The sequence below is a fragment of the Ylistrum balloti genome, unplaced genomic scaffold (assembly GCF_031769215.1).
Source record: "Ylistrum balloti isolate Yb309-2 unplaced genomic scaffold, AGI_CSIRO_Ybal_v1 Utg369972, whole genome shotgun sequence".
Classification (NCBI taxonomy): domain Eukaryota; kingdom Metazoa; phylum Mollusca; class Bivalvia; order Pectinida; family Pectinidae; genus Ylistrum; species Ylistrum balloti.
Genome location: NW_026782064.1, coordinates 1,054,681 through 1,079,295, shown reverse-complemented (window position 1 = coordinate 1,079,295; position 24,615 = coordinate 1,054,681). Strand labels below are relative to the sequence as shown.

Genomic DNA, 24,615 nt, shown 5'->3' with positions numbered 1-24,615 from the left:
GTATACAATGGTAGAACACAATGTAAGGCAGCCTACTTAAAATGGCGTCGTCTTTTTGTCAGCGTCTTGCCAATCCATCTGATTTCAAAGAACGCGGTCGTATTTCCTGAACGTGTTTTATCATCACTTTGTTTCATGCTTGTATTGGCCTTTTTAAAAACTAATTTTCCTGCAACAATGGTATTAAAAGAAGATTGGTTTCCCATTTAATATCATGTACAATGTTTATTTCACAAGCATGGCAGTCATACTGGTGAACAATATATGATATTAAGCGGGAAACCATTTAATACCTCTATCTAATAACGTCTGATTACCCATGAGGCAAATCATGTCGCATATACAAACGTGGTCTGTTCGTATCAGAAGGGACATAACTCTTATAATTAAAACACTATTATCCGTCATACTGTGATATATCGGTGTATATCGAGGAACAAAAACAAAGGTAAAACTATGATAATTTATGTATTTTTTGTGACATATTTTGAATGGCGTGTTTTAAAACTGAATGTCCTTATAGTTGAAAGGGCGAAATGAGAAAACAAAATTCATAACACTTTCTTTACCACGGTAATGTGAGTGATAACCAGATCACACCCTGCTTTTTCTCGTCACACTACTTTCACCCATAGTGTACTTGAATCTGGGAAAAGTTATGTTATAAAAACTTCACACTGGTCATTTGATAAAAGTGTGTTATTTTTATGTTATAAAAACTTCCATTGATAAAAGTGTGTTATTTTTACTGCATAATACTTTTGTACAATTTATCATTAGTAAAAAGTAACATATCCAGACTTACACAAGTGAAAACAGAGTAGACGAGGACAACGATATGCAAAATATTTTCCGTAATAAAAAGTATATTATTAGTGTCGTTAATATTTTGATATCTGATATCTAGCTACGCATTCAGGAAAGAATAAAGATACACTTAGAACCTTAATCTCTATTATATAAATTTCCATATTTAAACAAATTAAACCAGAAAAAGGATTTTCCGAATAGACCAAATCTGTCTAATGATGTACAGGACAGAACTGTTATAACATCACTGAATATCTATGTACTGTTATAACATCATCGAATATATATGTACTGTTATAACAACCTCGAATATATATGTACTGTTAATACATCACCGTATATCTATGTACTGGTAATACATCACTGAATATCTTTGTACTGGTAATACATCACTGAATATCTTTGTACCGTTAATACATCACCGAATAACTATGTACTGTTAATACATTACTGAATATCTTTGTACTGGTAATACATCACCAAATATCTTTGTACTGGTAATACATCACCGAATATCTATGTACCGTTAATACATCACCGAATATATATGTACTGTTAATACATCACCAATATCTTTGTACTGGTAATACATCACTGAATATCTTTGTACCGTTAATACATCACCGAATAACTATGTACTGTTAATACATCACTGAATATCTATGTACTGTTAATACATCACCGAATATCTTTGTACTGGTAATACATCACCGAATATCTATGTACTGTTATAACATCATTAAATATATATGTACTGTTAATACATCACCAGTATCTTTGTACTGGTAATACATCACTGAATATCTTTGTAGTGGTAATACATCACTGAATATCTATGTACTGGTAATACATCACCGAATATATATGTACTGTTAATACATCACCGAATATCTTTGTACTGGTAATACATCACTGAATATCTTTGTACTGGTAATACATCACCGAATATCTATGTACCGTTAATACATCATCGAATATCTATGTACTGGTAATACATCATCGAATATCTATGTACTGGTAATACATCACCGAATATCTATGTACCGTTAATACATCACCGAATATCTATGTACTGTTAATACATCACTGAATATCTTTGTGCTGGTAATACATCACCGAATATATATGTACCGTTAATACGTCACCGAATATCTATGTACCGTTAATACATCACCGAATATCTATGTACCGTTAATACATCACTGAATATCTTTGTACTGGTAATACATCACCGAATATCTATGTACTGTCAATACATCACCGAATATCTATGTACCGTTAATACATCATCGAATATCTATGTACTGGTAATACATCATCGAATATCTATGTACTGGTAATACATCACCGAATATCTATGTACCGTTAATACATCACCGAATATCTATGTACTGGTAATACATCACTGAATATCTTTGTACTGGTAATACATCACCGAATATCTATGTACCGTTAATACATCATCGAATATCTATGTACTGGTAATACATCATCGAATATCTATGTACTGGTAATACATCACCGAATATCTATGTACCGTTAATACATCACCGAATATCTATGTACTGTTAATACATCACTGAATATCTTTGTGCTGGTAATACATCACCGAATATATATGTACCGTTAATACGTCACCGAATATCTATGTACCGTTAATACATCACCGAATATCTATGTACCGTTAATACATCACTGAATATCTTTGTACTGGTAATACATCACCGAATATCTATGTACTGTCAATACATCACCGAATATCTATGTACCGTTAATACATCACCGAATATCTATGTACTGGTATAACATCACTGAATATCTATGTACCGTTAATACATCACCGAATATCTATGTACCGTTAATACATCACTGAATATATATGTACCGTTAATACATCACCAAATATCTATGTACTGTTATTACATAACCGAATATCTATGCACTGTTATCATATCACTGAAGGACTATTGAAAGTTTGTGGTAACCTATGATTGTTACATACCCATGACCTAACCTATGATGATTGTTACACACCTATGACCTGACCTATAATAATTGTTACATACCCATGACCTAACCTATGATGATTGTTACACACCCATGACCTAACCTATGATGACTGTTACACACCCATGACCTAACCTATGATGAATGACCGTTACATACCCATGATCTAACCTATGATGACTGTTACATACCTTACCTAACCTGTAATGACTGTTACATACCCAGGACCTAACCTATGATGACTGTTACACACCCATGACCTAACCTGTAATGACCGTTACATACCCAGGACCTAACCTATGATGATTGTTACATACCCATGACCTAACCTATGATGATTGTTACATATTTTATTCGAATATTACGAGAATATAACATCTGTATAATTGATTTATCTGCGCTCTCTCCTTCACGTTTATATTATTTTTCAGTGACGTCTTTTTTTGTTTTGTTTTTTTTTTTTTTTTTTGTTAAGAACACATACCATGAACCAACAGTGCCTAATCTTGATGATATCATTGTTACCACAAACTTTGTAATAACTCGAATTGCAACAAAAAGGAACAAAAGCTATTGTTCTATACAAAAAGGTAAAGAATAAGGATTGACAGTGTGCAGTCTAAGGCATGGCCGAGTCGGCTTTATTCTTAAGTAGGAAAGTTTGAAATAAAACACTAAAGTAGATTACGTTAGATTTTAACAATTCCGACCAGAACTGTGGAGAATACGTCCGTTTGTCGTCATATCAATATCACCGAGACAAAATTGCACATAGTTTTGAAGACGAATCGTGTTCACTAACAGGCTCATCCAGTTCTGGTGACAACAATATGCCTTTTAAATAAAATATCAATAATAAAACGCATCATGTTGCTCTATAAATTGGTTTGTTCCTACAGTGTTTCTTAATTAAATAACACTCTCTTTGATTTACGAGAAGCATATTGAAGACAAGTCCGGATCAGCTGGTGTGATTTGGTAGATTAATGAGATGAAGTATTGATCATCTCTGTCCTACCATTGACATCCTACATAGGGAAATTCAACTTAGTTTTATCATCAGTGATATATGATATACAAGATGTACACTGCTCTATAATGGACTATACACAAGGATTAAGTAGCAGCACTGCTTATGTTGACGTAACAAGGCATGGAGAAAGAATCGGGACTGACGATGTTGATGATGGCGGACACCGAGGCAGCTACGCCGGCTACAACACCTAGACCAAGGATCTCGTAGTTCAGTACCTTTCTCCACAACGGTATGTGCCTATAATATATGTATGATACATAAACAAATATATATATATAATCTACATCACGTGCAGATAATAGTTTTACTACACCATAATATGAACATATCATACCGAATAATTTAGACATGTAACGACATTCTATTACAATTATCTAATCCTGAAAATGAAAGTTATATATTGAATTATTGAAATATTTCTCCTTCAAATGTTTAAAGTTTCCGTTTTTTACACAAAATATCAAATAATACAGTAAAGAGTAATGGTATAGCCCATGTATAACAATGATGCCAAGTTATAATCTCTACCCTAGAAAGGTGTTCTGTGATATAAGTAGAGATAGATATAGCTATTAGTTGTAAAATGTCCGAGTTCCAACCGTCTTAAAGAATTCTGGTCCAGTTAATTATTGTTCCTGATTTAGCCTTCAATTAGTGATATAACCATGACAATGCTAAACCTGTCACCCGAATGATACGTACTCAATGGTTTTATCCCATGAAACCTGCACTCCCTCTAAACGATTGTTATCGTTGATTTGTTCTGAAGCTTCCACCTTCAGTTTATGCATTTTCATATGAAATAATATTGGACAAATAAAATCCAATATTGTCAGTGATGATCCACCAATTAAAGACAATAACGAGTTGAACTTTGGTACAGTCTCGGCCACAAACAACACACAGGCGACGACCAGCAGCCTCGTTACACATCTCTTCCAGGTGAAATCTTCATAACGAAAATGTGAATTATGTAATTGCTTTGTAAACAACAACTGCACTTTGAGGTAAACTATCAATGCGTCTTTTTTATGTTTTTAATTTTTAAATTCCTTGACCTATTTTGTTTCACAGTTAACCTACCTCTCTAGTTACATATACACAAAAAAATACCACTAAGTTGACACCCTCTTGATAATCCAAACGCAAAATCGATGAAACGATTTGACAAAGGTTAAATTGGTTTTAACGCTACACGGACCAGCAATAAAATGTAGGTTTAACGGATTCTTGTGACGTTTAGGAGAGTCCGATGTACACTTGGAAAGTTCCTTATTCATGTTATTAACTAACAACATAATAAATGTAATACTGAAGCATGACTGATTGAGTGATAATATTTCATCTTCGGAACGACTGAATGGTATGTGGGTAAAGTTTCAATGGCTATCGCGTAAGCCTCATTCTATTTCTTATTGGCAATGTCATAATTTCAGCAGACAAGAATTGGCGTATCACATATTGATGCCTCTTCTGTAGATACCCCCTCATATTTACTATGAAAATCATAGAGTGCGATCTTCACGTCGGGATCTATAAATATGTATTTATGCTTTGATTTCATTTTCATCAAGCGTCTAGTTCTAACAAGAGTAATGGAAGAAATTGATTAAATCCACCCTGTAAGTGAATCCAACACAGTAAGTAAGTACAGTCTTACTTCCGCATTGAATACATGTACCTATTGTGTCAGTATAAAGAAGTCCGGTTAAGGTTAACGCTAATAGTAAGAGAGGCACTGTTTTATGACGGATTTCTTGAGATGCTGCAATCGTATCTCTTTATGTTCCGTGCATGTTACACAGTTGTCTGGTAAACGTAATAAATCTAGATACCTCTTGGTACATGGAGTACCATTTCCACTTCCTGTATAACTGGGCTGATTACTATGACAATGGCTAGCAATAGGTGAATGGTGACCAACAACAGAACAGCGTAGGACAGACCCCCAGATGGAAGGTTGTTTAATATATTGTCATTCAACGTATTACCGTACACAAAGTACCCGGCAGATGTCACTGGCAGGTACAGGAGGACCACAACTACAAGACAATCACATTCTTTAAACATTCGTGCCTTTTTTAACACTTAGTCATTTCACAGATGTACGACTGCTTTAACACAATCCTAACTATTTTAACAGAACAGGAAGACAATACTTGCTAAAGGAGCTACACAGTAAAGCATGTTTCTATCTTTCGGTATTTCATTATCCGTGTGTAACATGAATTAAAACAATCACAGAATTCAACTAACTAACAAATCCGAGACAAACGGCCTTCTTGAAATCTTTGAGTCTCTTCATATCCATTTGAAAAGTAGGAAAAGCCGGATGACCTCCAAGTGCAAACACTATTGTCCCTAATGCTAGAGCAATTTTCTGAAAGTCAGCGCCCTGATGCTGAGTGGACGTTTGGTTTGGAGCATCAAGTCCAATACTGACCACTATGATGACCGTAGCTGACGCAGAAGCTAGCGTAGCTCCATAAGCAACCAACCTGGATCAGAAATAAAATGGATTTTAGTTTTTTTTTTTTTTTTTTTTGATAACAGTTATCAGGAAGACATCAAACAGTCAAATAACATAACGGAAATATTCTGTTTTACCAGAAATCTTTCGGTGTACCAAACCAGGTAAATGGGACCAGAAATCCAGCTATGATTAACAACCAGAAACAGAAGGATATGTCATGTCCCAGGGCCTTTACTAAGGTTTCCATGTTGTCGGCGGCTAAGAGGAGAAAGACGACTGCTCCACCGAACATCGTAACATGGAGGCATACCGACACCGCATACCTAAAATAAATAAAGTTCACTGTCTAATGTCGAAAAACGGAGATATCAACAACAGCGTATTTAAAACTGAAATACAGTCAAATCATAAACAGATGAATTATATATAGAGAGATAAGTCACAATTAGGAGATACAAAATCATAAAACTTATTTAATAGTTTACAAACCTGCCAGCTGCACCATATGCTTTCTGTCCCAGTAGTTGATATGGGTTCTGTACATGACCTTTACAGTCCTCGAACAATTCAGATGCTATTGTCCATGCCTCGCCAAGGATGATCCCTGTGTACGTCGACAGGATGGCACAGAGTACAAGCAATATCAGGCCCGCCCATCCTAGTCAAACAGAGTACAATCAATATCAGGCCCACCCATCCTAGTCAAACAGAGTACAATCAATTTCAGGCCCGCCCATCCTAGTCAAACAGAGTACAATCAATATCAGGCCCACCCATCCAAGTCAAACAGTGTACAATCAATATCAGGCCCACCCATCCTAGTCAAACGGAGTACAGTCAATATCAGGCCCACCCATCCTAGTCAAAGATTACAGTCAATATCAGGCCCCTCATCCTAGTCAAACAGAGTACAATCAATATCAGGCCCACCCATCCAAGTCAAACAGAGTGCAGTCAATATCAGGCCCACCCATCCTAGTCAAACAGAGTGCAGTCAATATCAGGCCCACCCATCCTAGTCAAACAGAGTACAGTCAATATCAGACCCACCCATCCTAGTCAAACAGAGTACAGTCAATATTAGGCCCACCCATCCTAGTCAAACAGAGTACGGTCAATATCAGGCCCACCCGTCCTAGTCAAACAGAGTACAGTCAATATCAGGCCCACCCATCCTAGTCAAACAGAGTACAGTCAATATCGGACCCACCCATCCTAGTCAAACAGAGTACAGTCAATTTCAGGCCCGCCCGCCCAAGTCAAACAGAGTACATTCAATATCAGGCCCACACAACCTACTCAAGCAGTCAATATCAAGTTCGCCAGTCCTAGTCAAATGTAGTACAATTGATATCAGTCTCGCAAGTCCTAATCACCTGATCTTAGTCAAACGTTTCAAAGCATTGTAATATTGTCTATTAATGATATTCAAAGAGTACATGCTTTATAAAACTTGATAACAACGTCGCCGTTATAGCATATAAATAATAGCGACCTTACGTCATCTTACATTTCATTACGCCACAAAGAAAAAGTTCAATTGCATTATTTTTTAACACTGTACGTTATCAGAAATCCTTTATCGTCGGTGTTTTTATGATATCGTTTGATTGACAGGTCAATATGATCACACCCGATATCAATAGACAAATATCAACCATAACATACCATTTGTACAAGGCGGCAATACATCCTTTGTTATAGCAAACAAATAGGGCAGTGCGACATCACGTGATATCAATGTCATAACATAACTTAGGATTTAATTCCACAACATCCACTAAGAAATAATGTAATATAAACAAAATAACACAACTTGAATTATATAAAGTAGAAATTCAAGCAAAAAGAACAGGATAATTAACAGTGACATCAATAGAACATCAAATATCAATGTGACCTCACATACCGGATTACAACTAATTATCAAATTTAAAAAACATTTTTGCTTCCATATGTTTTATGTCATGTATTCTCTCACTAACATCAATGTTACCTGTATCCCTCACTAACATTAATGTTACCTGTATCTCCCAATAACATCAATGTTACCCCTATCTCTCACTAATATTAATGTTACCTATATCTCCCACTAACATTAATGTTACCTGTATGTCCCACTAACATCAATATTACCTGTATCTCTCACTAACATTAATGTTACCTGTATCTCTCACTAATATTAATGTTACCTATATCTCCCACTAACATTAATGTTACCTGTATCTCCCAGTAACATCAATGTTACCTGTATCCTCCAGTAACATCAATGTTACCTGTATCCCCCACTGCCATTAATGTTACCTGTATCTCCCACTAACATTAATGTTACCTGTATCTTCTACTGCCCTGGGAAGAGCTAGAATTCCAGTCCCCGCGATTTCTCCGGCGATGAAGACGGCGGTTGACGGGATGGTCAAACCTCTCTCTCTGTGAATCTATAAGAAAAGCCTTGAAATGAACATGTTTTGTAAGCAAAACCTGCAATGTTACAAACCTTTATCAGGAAGTGTAATAATAGACTTTTAATGGCTGATATATGTGTCAAAGTATAATATATTTTTATCACATACCTGGCATGCTGTGTCATGTCATAGATATGGTAGACAACTGTCTAATAACGCTATTGTGAGGTCAGAAATAAGTCATGTCTCAATGCCGCTACTGTGTCCAATAAAATAATAATGAACCGATTGTAACAATATAAATGTATGTATACCATAAGTACTTACCAGAGGAGTTGTCATTTCAGAATAGAGTTTGGTCTACGGAGAGTTGACAGCAGGTTCTGGATACACAACTTGTATCTATCATCATCACTAATACAATGTTATTTTTATATTATCTATTTCTAATCTAATCTGTATTTAACAACATCCGTTGCCATAGATTTATATGATAATTATCGTAATAAGTTATTATTTAAGTGATTTTATTATGCTAGTAATAATATGTAAGTAGTATATATTTTCACAAGCTGTTATATGTCGTCAAGTGTTTTTATCTTAATGGTGGTTGTATGTTACAATTGGTTGTGTGCAGTAGTAACTAGTAGTTGTATGTTACCATCACTTGTATTTGTATGTTGTTGGTTGTTCCATGTCACTGATAATTTTATGTTACAGGTCGTTGTACGTCGTTGTTTTATGCTGTCAATTTTCGTATTATGTCACAGATTTTGTAAGTTATTACTGCCCGTATGTAAATTATGGATATATGTAAAAATATTTCATATCGCTACTTGTATGTTACTGATAGTTTCTTGAATGTCAATATTGTTTGTGTGTAACCGGTGGTTTATAAAATGATTGTTACATACCCATCACCTAACCTGTAATGATTGTTACATACCCATGACCTAACCTGTAATGATTGTTACATACCCATGACCTAACCTATGATGATTGTTACATACCCAGGACCTAACCTATAATAATTGTTACATACCCATGACCTGACCTATGATGATTGTTACATACCCATGACCTGACCTATAATAATTGTTACATACCCATGACCTGACCTATGTTAATTGTTACATACCCATGACATGACCTATAATAATTGTTACATACCCATGACCTGACCTATGTTAATTGTTACATACCCATGACATGACCTATAATAATTGTTACATACCTTACCTAACCTATAATGATTGTTACATACCTATGACCTAACCTATGATGATTGTTACATACCTTACCTAACCTGTAATGACTGTTACATACCCATGACCTAAAATATCATGATTGTTACACACCCAGGACCTAACCTATGATGATTGTTACACACCCAGGACCTAACCTATGATGATTGTTACACACCCATGACCTAACCTATGATGATTGTTACATACCTATGATCTAACCTATGATGATGGTTACATACCTTACCTAACCTATAATAATTGTTACATACCTTACCTAACCTATAATAATTGTTACATAACCATGACCTAACCTATGATGATTGTTACACACCATACCTAACCTATGATGATTGTTACATACCTTACCTAACCTATGATGATTGTTACATACCCATGACCTAACCTATGATGACTGTTGCATAACCTTGACCTAACCTATAATGTTTGTTACATACCTTACCTAACCTATGATGACCTTTACGTACCCATGACCTAACCTATGATGATTGTTACATACCTTACCTAACCTATGATGATTGTTACATACCTTACCTAACCTATGATGACCTTTACGTACCCATGACCTAAAATATGATGATTGTTATGTACCCATGACCTTACCTATGATGATTGTTACATACCTATGACCTAACCTATGATGATTGTTACATACCCATGACCTTACCTATGATGATTGTTACATACCTATGACCTAACCTATGATGACCGTTACACACCCATGACCTACCCTGTAATGACCGTTACGTACCCATGACCTAACCTATGATGATTGTTACATACCGATGACCTAACCTATGATGGTTGTTACATACCCATGACCTAACCTATGATGAGTGTTACATACCTTACCTTACCTATGATGATTGTTACATACCTATGACCTAACCTGTAATGACTGTTACATACCCAGGACCTAACCTATGATGATTGTTACATAACCATGACCTAACCTGTAATGACCGTTACATACCCATGACCTAACCTATGATGATTGTTACATACCTTACCTAACCTGTAATGACTGTTACATACCCATGACCTAACCTATGATGATTGTTACATACCCATGACCTAACCTATGATGATTGTTACATACCCATGACCTAACCTGTAATGACTGTTACATACCCATGACCTAACCTATGATGATTATTACATAACCATGACCTAACCTGTACTGACCGTCACGTACCCATGACCTAACCTATGATGATTGTTACATACCCATGACCTAACCTTTGAACACATACCATGAACCAACAGTGCCTAATCTTGATGATATTATTGTTACCACAAACTTTGTAATAACTCGAATTGCAACAAAAAGGAACAAAAGCTATTGTTCTATACAAAAAGGTAAAGAATAAGGATTGACAGTGTGCAGTCTAAGGCATGGCCGAGTCGGCTTTATTCTTAAGTAGGAAAGTTTGAAATAAAACACTAAAGTAGATTACGTTAGATTTTAACAATTCCGACCAGAACTGTGGAGAATACGTCCGTTTGTCGTCATATCAATATCACCGAGACAAAATTGCACATAGTTTTGAAGACGAATCGTGTTCGCTAACAGGCTCATCCAGTTCTGGTGACGAAAATATGCCTTTTAAATAAAATATCAATAATAAAACGCATCATGTTGCTCTATAAATTGGTTTGTTCCTACAGTGTTTCTTAATTAAATAACACTCTCTTTGATTTACGAGAAGCATATTGAAGACAAGTCCGGATCAGCTGGTGTGATTTGGTAGATTAATGAGATGAAGTATTGATCATCTCTGTCCTACCATTGACATCCTACATAGGGAAATTCAACTTAGTTTTATCATCAGTGATATATGATATACAAGATGTACACTGCTCTATAATGGACTATACACAAGGATTAAGTAGCAGCACTGCTTATGTTGACGTAACAAGGCATGGAGAAAGAATCGGGACTGACGATGTTGATGATGGCGGACACCGAGGCAGCTACGCCGGCTACAACACCTAGACCAAGGATCTCGTAGTTCAGTACCTTTCTCCACAACGGTATGTGCCTATAATATATGTATGATACATAAACAAATATATATATATATAATCTACATCACGTGCAGATAATAGTTTTACTACACCATAATATGAACATATCATACCGAATAATTTAGACATGTAACGACATTCTATTACAATTATCTAATCCTGAAAATGAAAGTTATATATTGAATTATTGAAATATTTCTCCTTCAAATGTTTAAAGTTTCCGTTTTTTACACAAAATATCAAATAATACAGTAAAGAGTAATGGTATAGCCCATGTATAACAATGATGCCAAGTTATAATCTCTACCCTAGAAAGGTGTTCTGTGATATAAGTAGAGATAGATATAGCTATTAGTTGTAAAATGTCCGAGTTCCAACCGTCTTAAAGAATTCTGGTCCAGTTAATTATTGTTCCTGATTTAGCCTTCAATTAGTGATATAACCATGACAATGCTAAACCTGTCACCCGAATGATACGTACTCAATGGTTTTATCCCATGAAACCTGCACTCCCTCTAAACGATTGTTATCGTTGATTTGTTCTGAAGCTTCCACCTTCAGTTTATGCATTTTCATATGAAATAATATTGGACAAATAAAATCCAATATTGTCAGTGATGATCCACCAATTAAAGACAATAACGAGTTGAACTTTGGTACAGTCTCGGCCACAAACAACACACAGGCGACGACCAGCAGCCTCGTTACACATCTCTTCCAGGTGAAATCTTCATAAAGAAAATGTGAATTATGTAATTGCTTTGTAAACAACAACTGCACTTTGAGGTAAACTATCAATGCGTCTTTTTTATGTTTTTAATTTTTAAATTCCTTGACCTATTTTGTTTCACAGTTAACCTACCTCTCTAGTTATATATACACAAAAAAATACCACCAAGTTGACACCCTCTTGATAATCCAAACGCAAAATCGATGAAACGATTTGACAAAGGTTAAATTGGTTTTAACGCTACACGGACCAGCAATAAAATGTAGGTTTAACGGATTCTTGTGACGTTTAGGAGAGTCCGATGTACACTTGGAAAGTTCCTTATTCATGTTATTAACTAACAACATAATAAATGTAATACTGAAGCATGACTGATTGAGTGATAATATTTCATCTTCGGAACGACTGAATGGTATGTGGGTAAAGTTTCAATGGCTATCGCGTAAGCCTCATTCTATTTGCTTATTGGCAATGTCATAATTTCAGCAGACAAGAATTGGCGTATCACATATTGATGCCTCTTCTGTAGATACCCCCTCATATTTACTATGAAAATCATAGAGTGCGATCTTCACGTCGGGATCTATAAATATGTATTTATGCTTTGATTTCATTTTCATCAAGCGTCTAGTTCTAACAAGAGTAATGGAAGAAATTGATTAAATCCACCCTGTAAGTGAATCCAACACAGTAAGTAAGTACAGTCTTACTTCCGCATTGAATACATGTACCTATTGTGTCAGTATAAAGAAGTCCGGTTAAGGTTAACGCTAATAGTAAGAGAGGCACTGTTTTATGACGGATTTCTTGAGATGCTGCAATCGTATCTCTTTATGTTCCGTGCATGTTACACAGTTGTCTGGTAAACGTAATAAATCTAGATACCTCTTGGTACATGGAGTACCATTTCCACTTCCTGTATAACTGGGCTGATTACTATGACAATGGCTAGCAATAGGTGAATGGTGACCAACAACAGAACAGCGTAGGACAGACCCCCAGATGGAAGGTTGTTTAATATATTGTCATTCAACGTATTACCGTACACAAAGTACCCGGCAGATGTCACTGGCAGGTACAGGAGGACCACAACTACAAGACAATCACATTCTTTAAACATTCGTGCCTTTTTTAACACTTAGTCATTTCACAGATGTACGACTGCTTTAACACAATCCTAACTATTTTAACAGAACAGGAAGATAATACTTGCTAAAGGAGCTACACAGTAAAGCATGTTTCTATCTTTCGGTATTTCATTATCCGTGTGTAACATGAATTAAAACAATCACAGAATTCAACTAACTAACAAATCCGAGACAAACGGCCTTCTTGAAATCTTTGAGTCTCTTCATATCCATTTGAAAAGTAGGAAAAGCCGGATGACCTCCAAGTGCAAACACTATTGTCCCTAATGCTAGAGCAATTTTCTGAAAGTCAGCGCCCTGATGCTGAGTGGACGTTTGGTTTGGAGCATCAAGTCCAATACTGACCACTATGATGACCGTAGCTGACGCAGAAGCTAGCGTAGCTCCATAAGCAACCAACCTGGATCAGAAATTAAATGGATTTTAGTTTTTTTTTTTTTTTTTGATCACAGTTATCAGGAAGACATCAAACAGTCAAATAACATAACGGAAATATTCTGTTTTACCAGAAATCTTTCGGTGTACCAAACCAGGTAAATGGGACCAGAAATCCAGCTATGATTAACAACCAGAAACAGAAGGATATGTCATGTCCCAGGGCCTTTACTAAGGTTTCCATGTTGTCGGCGGCTAAGAGGAGAAAGACGACTGCTCCACCGAACATCGTAACATGGAGGCATACCGACACCGCATACCTAAAATAAATAAAGTTCACTGTCTAATGTCGAAAAACGGAGATATCAACAACAGCGTATTTAAAACTGAAATACAGTCAAATCATAAACAGATGAATTACATATACAGAGATAAGTCACAATTAGGAGATACAAAATCATAAAACTTATTTAATAGTTTACAAACCTGCCAGCTGCACCATATGCTTTCTGTCCCAGTAGTTGATATGGGTTCTGTACATGACCTTTACAGTCCTCGAACACACTATTGTCCATGCCTCGCCAAGGATGATCCCTGTGTACGTCGACAGGATGGCACAGAGTACAAGCAATATCAGGCCCGCCCATCCTAGTCAAACAGAGTACAATCAATATCAGGCCCACCCATCCTAGTCAAACAGAGTACAATCAATTTGAGGCCCGCCCATCCTAGTCAAACAGAGTACAATCAATATCAGGCCCGTCCATCCTAGTCAAACAGTGTACAATCAATATCAGACCCACCCATCCTAGTCAAACAGATTACAGTCAATATCAGGCCCCTCATCCTAGTCAAACAGAGTACAATCAATATCAGGCCCACCCATCCAAGTCAAACAGAGTGCAGTCAATATCAGGCCCACCCATCCTAGTCAAACAGAGTGCAGTCAATATCAGGCCCACCCATCCTAGTCAAACAGAGTACAGTCAATATCAGGCCCACCCATCCTAGTCAAACAGAGTACAGTCAATATCAGGCCCACCCATCCTAGTCAAACAGAGTACAGTCAATATCAGGCCCACCCATCCTAGTCAAACAGAGTACAATCAATATCAGGCCCCTCATCCTAGTCAAACAGAGTACAGTCAATATCAGGCCCACCCATCCTAGTCAAACGGAGTACAGTCAATATCAGGCCCACCCATCCTAGTCAAACAGATTACAGTCAATATTAGGCCCCTCATCCTAGTCAAACAGAGTACAATCAATATCAGGCCCACCCATCCTAGTCAAACAGAGTACAGTCAATATCAGGCCCACCCATCCTAGTCAAACAGAGTACAGTCAATATCAGGCCCTCCATCCTAGTCAAACAGAGTACAGTCAATATCAGGCCTCTCATCAAAGTCAAACAGAGTACAATCAATATCAGGCCCACCCATCCTAGTCAAACAGAGTACAGTCAATATCAGGCCCACCCATCCTAGTCAAACAGAGTACAATCAATATCAGGCCCCTCATCCTAGTCAAACAGAGTACAGTCAATATCAGGCCCGTCCATCCTAGTCAAACAGAGTACAGTCAATATCAGGCCCACCCATCCTAGTCAAACAGAGTACAGTCAATATCAGGCCCCTCATCCTAGTCAAACAGAGTACAATCAATATCAGGCCCCTCATCCTAGTCAAACAGAGTACAGTCAATATCAGGCCCACCCATCCTAGTCAAACGGAGTACAGTCAATATCAGGCCCACCCATCCTAGTCAAACAGAGTACAGTCAATATCAGGCCCCTCAATCCTAGTCAAACAGAGTACAGGCAATATCAGGACCACCCATCCTAGTCAAACAGAGTACAGTCAATATCAGGCCCGCCCATCCTAGTCAAACAGAGTACAGTCAATATCAGGCCCTCCATCCTAGTCAAACAGAGTACAACCAATATCAGGCCCGCCCATCCTAGTCAAACAGAGTACAATCAATATCCGGCCCGCCAATCCTAGTCAAACAGAGTACAGTCAATATCAGCCCACCCATCCTAGGCAAACAGAGTACAGTCAATATCTGGCCCGCCCATCCTAGTCAAACAGATAACAGTCAATATCAGGGCCACCCATCCTAGTCAAACAGAGTACAGTCAATATCAGGCCCGTCCATCCTAGTCAAACAGAGTACAGTCAATATCAGGCCCGTCCATCCTAGTCAAACAGAGTACAGTCAATATCAGGCCCACCCATCCTAGTCAAACAGAGTACAATCAATATCAGGCCCGCCCATCCTAGTCAAACAGAGTACAATCAATATCAGGCCCGTCCATCCTAGTCAAACAGTGTACAATCAATATCAGACCCACCCATCCTAGTCAAACAGAGTACAGTCAATATCAGGCCCGTCCATCCAAGTCAAACAGAGTACAGTCAATATCAGGCACACACATCCTAGTCAAACAGAGTACAGTCAATATCTGGCCCGCCCATCCTAGTCAAACAGAGTACAGTCAATATCAGGCCCTCCATCCTAGTCAAACAGTGTACAACCAATATCAGGCCCAGTAAACAGAGTACAATAATATCAGGCCCACCCATCCTAGTCAAACAGAGTACAGTCAATATCAGACCCACCCATCCTAGTCAAACAGAGTACAGTCAATATCAGGCCCACCCATCCTAGTCAAACAGAGTACAGTCAATATCAGGCCCCTCATCCTAGTCAAACAGAGTACAATCAATATCAGGCCCCTCATCCTAGTCAAACAGAGTACAGTCAATATCAGGCCCACCCATCCTAGTCAAACAGAGTACAGTCAATATCAGGCCCGTCCATCCTAGTCAAACAGAGTACAGTCAATATCAGGCCCGCCCATATCAGGCCCGCCCATCCTAGTCAAACAGAGTACAGTCAATATCAGGCCCTCCATCCTAGTCAAACAGAGTACAATCAATATCAGGCCCGCCAATCCTAGTCAAACAGAGTACAGTCAATATCAGCCAACCCATCCTAGTCAAATAGATAACAGTCAATATCAGGGCAACCCATCCTAGTCAAACAGAGTACAGTCAATATCAGGCCCGTCCATCCTAGTCAAACAGAGTACAGTCAATATCAGGCCCGCCCATCCTAGTCAAACAGAGTACAGTCAATATCAGGCCCTCCATCCTAGGCAAACAGAGTACAATCAATATGAGGCCCACCCATCTTAGTCAAACAGAGTACAATCAATTTGAGGCCCGCCCATCCTAGTCAAACAGAGTACAATCAATATCAGGCCCGTCCATCCTAGTCAAACAGTGTACAATCAATATCAGACCCACCCATCCTAGTCAAACAGAGTACAGTCAATATCAGGCCCACCCATCCTAGTCAAACAGAGTACAGTCAATATCAGGCCCACCCATGCTAGTCAAACACAGTACAGTCAATATCAGGCCCTCCATCCTAGTCAAACAGAGTACAGTCAATATCAGGCCCTCCATCCTAGTCAAACAGAGTACAGTCAATATCAGGCCCACCCATCCTAGTCAAACAGAGTACAGTCAATATCAGGCCCTCCATCCTAGTCAAACAGAGTACAGTCAATATCAGGCCCTCCATCCTAGTCAAACAGTGTACAACCAATATCAGGCCCACCCATCCTAGTAAAACAGAGTACGGTCAATATCAGGCCCACCCATCCTAGTCAAACAGAGTACAGTCAATATCAGGCCCTCCATCCTAGTCAAACAGAGTACAACCAATATCAGGCCCGCCCATCCTAGTCAAACAGAGTACAATCAATATCAGGCCCACCCATCCTAGTCAAACAGAGTACAATCAATATCAGGCCCGCCCATCCTAGTCAAACAGAGTACAGTCAATATCAGGCCCTCCATCCTAGTCAAACAGAGTACAACCAATATCAGGCCCACCCATCCTAGTCAAACAGAGTACAGTCAATATCAGGCCCTCCATCCTAGTCAAACAGAGTACAGAGTACAGTCAATATCAGGCCATCCTAGTCAAACAGAGTACAGTCAATATCAGGCCCTCCATCCTAGTCAAACAGAGTACAGTCAATATCAGGCCCACCCATCCTAGTCAAACAGAGTACAGTCAATATCAGGCCCGCCCATCCTAGTCAAACAGAGTACAACCAATATCAGGCCCACCCATCCTAGTCAAACAGAGTACAGTCAATATCAGGCCCGCCCATCCTAGTCAAACAGAGTACAGTCAATATCAGGCCCATCCTAGTCAAACAGAGTACAACCAATATCAGGCCCGCCCATCCTAGTTAAACAGAGTACAGTCAATATCAGGCCCGCCCATCCTAGTCAAACAGAGTACAGTCAATATCAGGCCCTCCATCCTAGTCAAACAGAGTACAACCAATATCAGGCCCGCCCATCCTAGTCAAACAGAGTACAGTCAATATCAGGCCCTCCATCCTAGTCAAACAGAGTACAACCAATATCAGGCCCGCCCATCCTAGGCAAACAGAGTACAATCAATATCTGGCCCGCCCATCCTAGTCAAACAGAGCACAGTCAATATCAGGCCCTCCATTCTAGTCAAACAGAGTACAGTCAATATCAGGCCCTCCATCCTAGTCAAACAGAGTACAACCAATATCAGGCCCGACCATCCTAGTCAAACAGAGTCCAACCAATATCAGGCCCACCCATCCTAGTCAAACAGAGTACGGTCAATATCAGGCCCACCCATCCTAGTCAAACAGAGTACAGTCAATATCAGGCCCGTCCATCCTAGTCAAACAGAGTACAGTCAATATCAGGCCCGCCCATCCTAGTCAAACAGAGTACAGTCAATATCAGGCCCACCCATCCTAGTCAAACAGAGTACAGTCAATACCAGGCCCATCCATCCTAGTCAAACAGAGTACAGTCAATATCAGGCACAAACATCCTAGTCAAACAGAGTACAGTCAATATCAGGCCCGCCCATCCTAGTCAAACAGAGTACAGTCAATATCAGGCCCGCCCATCCTAGTCAAACAGAGTACAGTCAATATCAGGCCCGTCCATCCTAGTCAAACAGAGTACAGTCAATATCAGGCACACACATCCTAGTCAAACAGAGTACAGCCAATATCAGGCCCGCCCATCCTAGTCAAATAGAGTACAGTCAATATCAGGCCCTCCATCCTAGTCAAACAGTGTACATCCAATATAAGGCCCCTCATCAAAGTCAAACAGAGTACAGTCAATATCAGGCCCGCCCATCCTAGTCAAACAGAGTACAACCAATATCAGGCCCGCCCATCCTAGTCAAACAGAGTACAACCAATATCAGGCCCGCCCATCCTAGTCAAACAGAGTACAGTCAATATCAGGCCCACCCATCCTAGTCAAACAGAGTACAACCAATATCAGGCCCGCCCATCCTAGTCAAACAGAGTACAACCAATATCAGGCCCGCCCATCCTAGTCAAACAGAGTACAGTCAATATCAGGACCCTCATCCTAGTCAAACAGTGTAGTCAAATATCAGGCCCACACATCTTAGTCAAACGGAGTACAGTCAATATCAGGCCCACCCATCCTAGTCAAACAGAGTACAGTCAATATCAGGCCCACCCATCCTAGTCAAACAGAGTACAGTCAATATCAGGCCCACCCATCCTAGTCAAACAGAGTACAGTCAATATCAGGCCCTCCATCCTAGTCAAACAGAGTACAACCAATATCAGGCCCGACCATCCTAGTCAAACAGAGTACAACCAATATCAACCTAGTCAAACAGAGTACAACCAATATCAGGCCCACCCATCCTAGTCAAACAGAGTACAACCAATATCAGGCCCGCCCATCCTAGTCAAACAGAGTACAGTCAATATCAGGCCCACCCATCCTAGTCAAACAGAGTACGGTCAATATCAGGCCCACCCATCCTAGTCAAACAGAGTACAGTCAATATCAGGCCCGTCCATCCTAGTCAAACAGAGTACAGTCAATATCAGGCCCGCCCATCCTAGTCAAACAGAGTACAGTCAATATCAGGCCCCAGTAAACAGAGTACAAATATCAGGCCCGCCCATCCTAGTCAAACAGAGTACAACCAATATCAGGCCCGAACATCCTAGTCAAACAGAGTCCAACCAATATCAGGCCCTCCATCCTAGTCAAACAGAGTACAACCAATATCAGGCCCGCCCATCCTAGTCAAACAGAGTACAGTCAATATCAGGCCCATCCATCCTAGTCAAACAGAGTACAGTCAATATCAGGCCCGCCCATCCTAGTCAAACAGAGTACAGTCAATATCAGGCCCGCCCATCCTAGTCAAACAGAGTACAGTCAATATCAGGCCCTCAGGCCCAGTCCATCCTAGTCAAACAGAGTACAGTCAATATCAGGCCCATCCTAGTCAAACAGAGTACCCATCCTCCTAGTCAAACAGAGTACAACCAATATCAGGCCCACCCATCCTAGTCAAACAAACAGAGTACAACCAATATCAGGCCCGCCCATCCCATCCTAGTCAAATCAGAGTACCCATCCTAGTCAAACAGAGTACAGTACAGTCAATTTCAGGCCCGTCCATCCTAGTCAAAAAGAGTGCAACCAATATCAGGCCCGCCCATCCTAGTCAAACAGAGTACAGCCAATATCAGGCCCGCCCATCCTAGTCAAATAGAGTACAGTCAATATCAGGCCCTCCATCCTAGTCAAACAGTACAGTCAATATCTGGCCCACCCATCCTAGTCAAACAGAGTACAGTCAATATCTGGCCCACACATCCTAGTCAAACAGAGTACAGTCAATATCAGGCCCGCCCATCCTAGTCAAATATATAAAAATGCTGCAATGTTGCAACATCAATACACACAAAAGAAAAATGCAAACATGAAGTCCAATCAAATTTAAAGTGAAATATCGATTGAATGTATATTGACATATATTAGTTTTGCCTGTCCTTTATAAAAGCAATCATTGCTCTGAGAGTATGTATACCATTACATGTCATCATCAATAGGAATTGGTCTACATTGTTAACTACGCAAGCATAGTACATTGTATAATCAGTATAACATATATCACTTACCGTCGGCTTAACATAGATCCCTTACGGTGGGCTTAACATAGATCCCTTACCGTGGGCTTAACATAGATCCCTTACCATCGGCTTAAATAGATCACTTACCGTCGGCTTAACATAGATCACTTACCTTCGGCTTAACATAGATCCCTTACCGTCGGCTTAACATAGATCACTTACCGTTGGCATAACATAGGTCCCTTACCTGTATCTCCCACTAACATCAATGTTACTTGTATCTCCCAGTAACATCAATGTTACCTGTATCTCCCAGTAACATTAATGTTACCTGTATCTCTCACTAACATCAATGTTACCTGTATCTCCCAGTAACATCAATGTTACCTGTATCTCCCAGTAACATTAATGTTACCTGTATCTCCCACTAACATTAATGTTACCTGTATCTCCCACTAACATCAATGTTACCTGTATCTTCCACTAACATCAAAGTTACCTCTATCTCTCACTAATGCTAATGTTACCTGTATCTCCCACTAACATCAATGTTACCTGTATCTCCCAGTAACATCATTGTTACCTGTATCTCCAATTAAAATCAATGTTACCTGTATCTCCCACTAACATTAATGTTACCTGTATCTCCCAGTAACATCATTGTTACCTGTATCTCCCACTAACATCTTTGTTACCTGTATCTCCCACTAACATCATTGTTACCTGTATCTCCCACTAACATCATTGTTACCTGTATCTCCCACTAACATCAATGTTACCTGTATCTCCAAGTAACATCAATGTTACCTGTATCTCTCACTAATATTAATGTTACCTGTATCTCCCAGTAACATCAATGTTACCTGTATCTCCAAGTAATATCAATGTTACCTGTATCTCTCACTAATATTAATGTTACCTGTATCTCCCAGTAACATCAATGTTACCTGTATCTCTCACTAATATTAATGTTACCTGTATCTCCCACTAACATCAATGTTACCTGTATCTCTCACTAATATCAATGTTACCTGTATCTCCCACTAACATCAATGTTACCTGTATGTCCCACTAACATCAATGTTACCTGTATCTCTCACTAAAATCAATGTTACCTGTATCTCCCACTAACATTAATGTTACCTGTACCTCTCACTAAAATCAATGTTACCTGTATCTCCCACTAAAATCAATGTTACCTGTATCTCCCACTAATATTAATGTTACCTGTATCTCTCACTAAAATCAATGTTACCTGTATCTCCCACTAACATTAATGTTACCTGTACCTCTCAGTAACATTAATGTAACCGGTATCTCCCACTAACATTAATGTTACCTGTATCTTCTACTGCCCTTGGAAGAGCTAGAATTCCTGTCCCCGCGATTTCTCCGGCGATGAAGACGGCGGTTGACGGAATGGTCAAACCTCTCTCTCTCTGAATCTATGGAGAAAGCCTCGAAATAAACACGTGTTGAAAGCAAAACCTTCAATTCAACCAACTTTTGTTAGAACTTGTATTTAAAAAGAATTTTACCTTGGTATGTGCAGCAAGTTCTACATACATGTATTTATCACATACTGCCATGTCGTTAAACACAAAATAATTCCATATGTCACTCGCCTTAACACTTGTGACATTTCAAATCATTGAGCAATTGGTTCTATATAACATCAACACTCATTAAAATCGATATTTTAATTTCATTTGTATGAGACTAAAGCTGTATTCGCTTACATTAATATGTGTATATGTATCAACAAACATACAACTGATACAATATGTCTAGGTATACCGTACATACTTACCAGAGGAGTTGTCATTTCAGTACAGAGTTTGGTCCACTTAGAGTTTATACAAAACGTGATGGATAAAAGTCTGATGTGTAATATGATCACTGATACATTGTCCGAATTATCTATTTCTAATACATATTGTAAAACATCTGGTGCTATAGATGTATAAAAACCTGGCAAGTTTTTATTGTCTGTGGTTTTATGATGCTAGTATTTATATGTAAGTGATAAATGCATTTTATTAACTGTTGTATGCGATAAAAAGCATGTATGTAAGTAGAGGTTGTGTCAAAATTTGTTGTATATCACTGATGGTTTGATGTCACCTGTGGTTGTATGTGAATGATAGTTTGATGTCACCAGTGGTTGTATACAACTAGTGGCTACATGTGACAAATGGCTATATGTCAGTAGTGGTTGTATGTCAATAGTGGTTGTATGTCAATAGTGGTTGTTTGTCAGTTCTGGTTGTATGTCAGTAGTGGTTTTATGTCACCAATGGTTGTATGTCAGTAGTGGTTGTATGTCAGCAGTGGTTGTATGTCAATATTGGTTGTATGTCAGTAGTAGTTGTATGCCAGTAGTGGCTGTATGTCAATAGTGGTTGTATGTGAGTACCGTTTGTATGTCAGTAGTGGTTGTATGTCAATAGTGGTTGTATGTCAGTAGTGGTTGTATGTCAGCAGTGGTTGTACGTCAGTACTGGTTGTATGTTAAAAGTTGCTGTATGTCACCAGTGGTTGTATGTCAATAGTGGTTGTATGTCAGTAGTGGTTGTATGTCAATAGTGGTTGTATGTCAGTAGTGGTTGTATGTCAGTACTGGTTGTATGTTAATAGTGACTGTATGTCAGCAGTGGTTGTATGTCAGTAATGGTTGTATGTCAGTAGTGGTTGTATGTCTGTAGTGGTTGTATGTCAGTAGTGGTTGTATGTCTGTAGTGGTTGTATGTCAATAGTGATTGTATGTCAGTGCTGGTTGTATGTCAGTAGTAGTTGTATGTCAGTAGTGATTGTATGTCAGCAGTAATTGTATGTCAATATTGGTTGTATGTCAGTACTGGTTGTATGTCAGTAGTGGTTGTATGTCAGCAGTGGTTGTATGTCAGTAATGGTTGTATGTCAGTGGTGGTTGTATGTCAGTGGTGGCTGTATGTCAGTAGTGGTTGTATGTCACCAGTTATTGTATGTCAGTAATGGTTGTATGTCAGTGGTGGTTGTATGTCAGGTGTGGTTGTATGTCAGTGGTGGTTATATGTCAGTGGTGGTTGTATGTCAGTAGTGGTTGTATGTCACCAGTGGTTGTATGTCAATATTGGTTGTATGTCAGTACTGGTTGTATGTCAGTAGTGGTTGTATGTCAGCATTTGTTGTATGTCAGTCGTGGTTGTATGTCAGTATTGGTTGTATATCAGTAATGGTTGTATGTCAGTGGTGGTTGTATGTTAGTGGTGGTTGTATGTCAGTGGTGGTTGTATGTCAACAGTGGTTGTATAACAATATTGGTTGTATGTCAGTACTGGTTGTATGCCAGTAGTGGTTGTATG

The 24,615-nt window shown here is 38.8% G+C and overlaps 1 protein-coding gene and 1 pseudogene across 1 annotated transcript; both read right to left on the bottom strand.

Moving 5' to 3' along the window:
* Positions 1-3,933: 3,933 nt before the first annotated feature.
* On the bottom strand, positions 3,934-9,073 carry LOC132547726 (uncharacterized). Its single transcript, XM_060211529.1, has 8 exons — positions 9,059-9,073; positions 8,659-8,764; positions 6,816-6,984; positions 6,461-6,649; positions 6,110-6,351; positions 5,689-5,895; positions 4,583-4,802; positions 3,934-4,090 (listed from the first exon to the last, which is right to left on the bottom strand). Exons 1-8 carry the CDS (start codon positions 9,071-9,073, stop codon positions 3,934-3,936), a joined length of 1,305 nt encoding a protein of 434 aa, XP_060067512.1.
* Positions 9,074-11,881: 2,808 nt separating this feature from the next.
* Positions 11,882-22,860, bottom strand: LOC132547724 (uncharacterized; annotated as a pseudogene).
* Positions 22,861-24,615: the final 1,755 nt, after the last annotated feature.

Excerpts from the sequence above, each read along its gene's own strand:
- LOC132547726 (XM_060211529.1), bottom strand. Across the intron at positions 6,650-6,815 it reads GCATATGGTGCAGCTGGCAG|GTATGCGGTGTCGGTATGCC; the intron begins GTTTGTAAACTA and ends TATTTATTTTAG. Across the intron at positions 5,896-6,109 it reads CGTTTGTCTCGGATTTGTTA|TTGTGGTCCTCCTGTACCTG; the intron begins GTTAGTTGAATT and ends ATTGTCTTGTAG.